The sequence below is a fragment of the Miscanthus floridulus genome, unplaced genomic scaffold (genome assembly GCF_019320115.1).
Source record: "Miscanthus floridulus cultivar M001 unplaced genomic scaffold, ASM1932011v1 os_1969_2, whole genome shotgun sequence".
NCBI classification, from domain to species: Eukaryota; Viridiplantae; Streptophyta; class Magnoliopsida; order Poales; family Poaceae; genus Miscanthus; species Miscanthus floridulus.
In genome coordinates, this window is record NW_027098018.1 from 29,577 (window position 1) to 33,233 (window position 3,657).

The 3,657-nt window shown below is 43.0% G+C and overlaps 1 protein-coding gene across 1 annotated transcript; it reads left to right on the forward strand.

The window, feature by feature from the left end:
* The first annotated feature begins 313 nt into the window (after window positions 1–313).
* Window positions 314–3,296, forward strand: LOC136534475 (uncharacterized). Its single transcript, XM_066526897.1, has 4 exons — window positions 314–936; window positions 1,500–1,667; window positions 2,938–3,102; window positions 3,183–3,296. The coding sequence occupies exons 2-4, from the start codon at window positions 1,641–1,643 to the stop codon at window positions 3,294–3,296; spliced, it is 306 nt and encodes a 101-aa protein (XP_066382994.1). The 5' UTR covers window positions 314–936; window positions 1,500–1,640.
* The last annotated feature ends 361 nt before the right edge of the window (window positions 3,297–3,657 follow it).

Here is a 3,657-nt window from a genome sequence, read left to right on the forward strand (position 1 = left end):
TTTTTTCTTAGGGGCGGCTGGCATTGGAGCCGCCCCTACAGTGGCGTACTTGGATTCCAGCACAGCAGCCGCCCCTACAAATGGCACAGTAGGAGCGGCTGGTAATACGAGCCGCCCTTACAAATGAGTCGATTTGTAGGGGTGGCTGATATTACCAGCCGTCCCTGCTGTGTTCATTTGTAGGGGCGGCTGAACCAGCCGTCCCTACAAATACCTGCTGTATATATAGCAGCCACCTCCATCCCAAGAAAAAAAATTCCAACCCTAACTCCTCAAGCGCATCCACATCCACCTCTCCGTCTCTCTCCTCTCTCGGCGGCGGCTCCCTCTCTCTCTTGTCTCCACTCTCCTCCCTCCCTCTTCTCTTAGCGTCTCCCGACTCCCAGCTCCGCTCCCAGATCCCGCCGTGCGCGCGAGCGAGCCCCAAGGAGTGACCATGGAGGAGCCCACGGAGACCAGGCCAGCCGGTGCGGAGGATCTCGCGAATAGCACGCAAGAGCCGGAGGGGCCTCTACCGGAGGTTGAGGAGGAGGAAGTGGAGGAGGAGGCAAAGGCGGCGCTGGGGTCAAAGGGGTCCCATCCGTTCACCATGCGGGAGCTCCTCGGCGAGCTCAAGGAGGACGGCGAGACGGCGGCCGGCGGCAGCAACACGAGATCTGCGTTCGGCGATGGGAACGGGGTCGGATCCGCTGATGCCGAGGGCTCGTCCTACAAGTTTGTGTGTATTCGCATCATTTAGATCTCATTGCATGTACTAGATCACCGTGGCTTGGTTAGGTTTGTGGCATGACCGGATCGCGTCGCCTTCTCCACGCTCTCCCTCGCCGCCGACAACCTCGAGGAGACGCTGCAGCGGTCCAGGGACTCCGCAGGCCGCGTCGTGGAGCGGATGCAGCACACGTGGATGGCCGTGCGGGTGCTCTGGAAGTCGCTCCTGTCCGTGCTCTCGTCTGCCACCGACAACCTCCTTTTTTCTGTTTTGTTAGTTAAAAGCTTAATTTAGTTCCCCTCCATAATCCCATAAACTGTCATGGTTGGTTTATTTCATGGGATTCCTATTTTTTTTGGTTCAGTTACGTTTATGTATGCTGCTTCTTTCAATTACTTGCTCCACCACTAGCAAAACTCATGTAGTGTTAGACTACAAGTCTACAAAGCAAATTGATTAAATAAATTCATTGATTGTTGATTGTCGAAACTATAATTGCTGTGTTTGGTTCATGTTCTCCATTGTTTTTCCTTCAGTCATTTTCCGCTTGTAATGCTTTTCCTTCAGCCATTTACTGCTTGTAAATATGGTCAGTCATGAAGTTAAATGCTTGCTATGAAACTTTTGAATCCACTGCCTAAAAATGTCTCACTTGTTTGTTTCAATAAATTAAATGCTTGCATTGCCATGTTCATGGTGTTTCTGAATTTGCCATTCAATTGAAAGTTTATCTTATTATAACATTATGGTCTCTGCAGGAGGTGTTAACTTTTGTGTATTTGACATGTAGCACCATTGCCAAAGATGTGGGGCTTGTTCTGCAGCAGCTGCACCCAGCAGAGGATGGTTTTACGTGGACAGGGTGATTCACCTGTTAGAATTTGTGATCCTTGCAAAAAGCTTGAGGAAGCAGCACGCCATGAGTTGAGATATGGGCACAAAAATAGAGCTACAAGAGGTCTATTTTCTTTTTCTTATCCTTCTGATCAGTCATGTGTTTCAGTGAATAAATGTGATTTGGTTAACACTACTGCTATGAAATATGTTTAAATAGTACATTTGTGGAAATCATAATAAACCAATAGCAATCAAGGCCGTGCTGATTGAAATCTGACTATCAGCATGGAACCCAATGGAGATGCAGTTTTACGTTGAAATTTGGCTCTCATCATAATATAAATCACGTTTGAGTTATTTCTCCCTTGCAATGATGGTATTCTGAATAGATGCGCGCCTGGTTGCTTGAGTTATTTCTACTGAATGTAGCCAAATGTGGTTCCAGTTCTGAACCTGCAAATTGTCTGTGCAAATTTATCATTGTTGGCTTTGTCTTAGGGCCCTTAAACTTAACACTTGGAGATGCTTTTTCATGTAGGGAAATTACAAACTTATCAATTATGAAAGGCAAAGGCAAACACAATAGTTGGCATGATGTGAGGCAAATTACAACAAGAGAACTAGTGTGATCTGTGGGCAGCATATTTACATGTCCTTTGCTTAAGACGATTAATCTACTAGGAAGTAGTCTAATGTCGATCTTATACTTCTTTCATGTGCTAAAATGATCTGGCATCAGTAGGGGAGTGTTGATATTTTTTTCCCTGTATGTCAATTAGTTGCAAAATACAGAAAATAGCATAAACAGGTTTTTATTCTGTTTGGTTTCTACAAGGTAAAAACTGTATGAAGGCTAGATTGCATTTCTATATCAGTTTGTTTGCAAAATTATTTGGAATGCATGTTGGGACACCATTTGTTCAGTTAGATTGCATTTCTTATCCACCTGAAGGTTTGATGTGATGGTAGACAAAATATGCCATTGGTGATGATCTAGATCTTGCAAGTTTGATAGAAAGCAACTCCAGAACATACCATAGAATGCAGTTGAGATGATAGAATTAAAACGCAATTCCTATGAACATAGAATTTCCAGCATCATTCTGCAAGTTTATTTGTCTGTATCAACAAAAGTGGATGCCTCAAGTCTCATGATCCATTTGTGATTAACACATTCTGTTTAGCTAAAGTTGAGACAGAAATATAAAGTTAGACAGTTTGGGAAAGGCGATAATCTCCATTAGGAACATAAATGTCAACTTTGTACTGTCACAAATTGTTTTAAAGTATTCTTTGTGGTACAAAATAGTTGGTGAAGAAACATACTGGATCTGGCTTCGACAAGTTTCTCCTTTCCATGTTATGCTCATAATTCTGCATGTCTTTGGCAGGCCATCTGGCCGTTGGAGTTTGAGAAGTTTGAAAACAAGTCAGATGCCATTGGAACTTCTGGTTTTGATGACCGCATCACCAAGATGATCAAAAATTGGTATTGCAGTGGCAAGACAATTCTTGTTGAAAAGAGTGAACATAAACTGGCTATTGAAATAGAACTGGTCAGCCTTAGCACCCTTTTCTTGCTTCTACTTGGTGCAACATATATCAATGCATTCAAAATCTGCTGTGTATTTGACAGAAAATAGCCTGCCGCTGTGATGAAGTTGCGTTTGAACTGATGTGGGGCCTGGAAAACCACTTCCATATTTTAGTGCCTGATGAGGAATTAGAGCTACGTGAGGAGGGACCGTAAGTATAGGAGCCAAGGATTACATATGTTCCTGCGAAGTCTTAATTATAACATCGAACTAGAGTTGGTGAGCACACTAGTCTTTACTGATGTCCAACGTTCAATTTTTCTGTTTTACTGTACCCTATCATGTAAATTTATTGTGTTCGCTTGTTCTGTAATCCATGAAAATCACCAAAGTTTATATTGTGATACTTCCTGGAATATCATACCAACTGTACGCTAAGCACTATGATATCAACAAAGGAAAAATCATCTATGTATCTCAGTATCATTTTCATGTCTCTGTGAAAGTGCTAAGATGAATAACGTGTTAGACAATGATACATCTTTTTCATGTCTTTCATGTATTGCTTTGCACAGC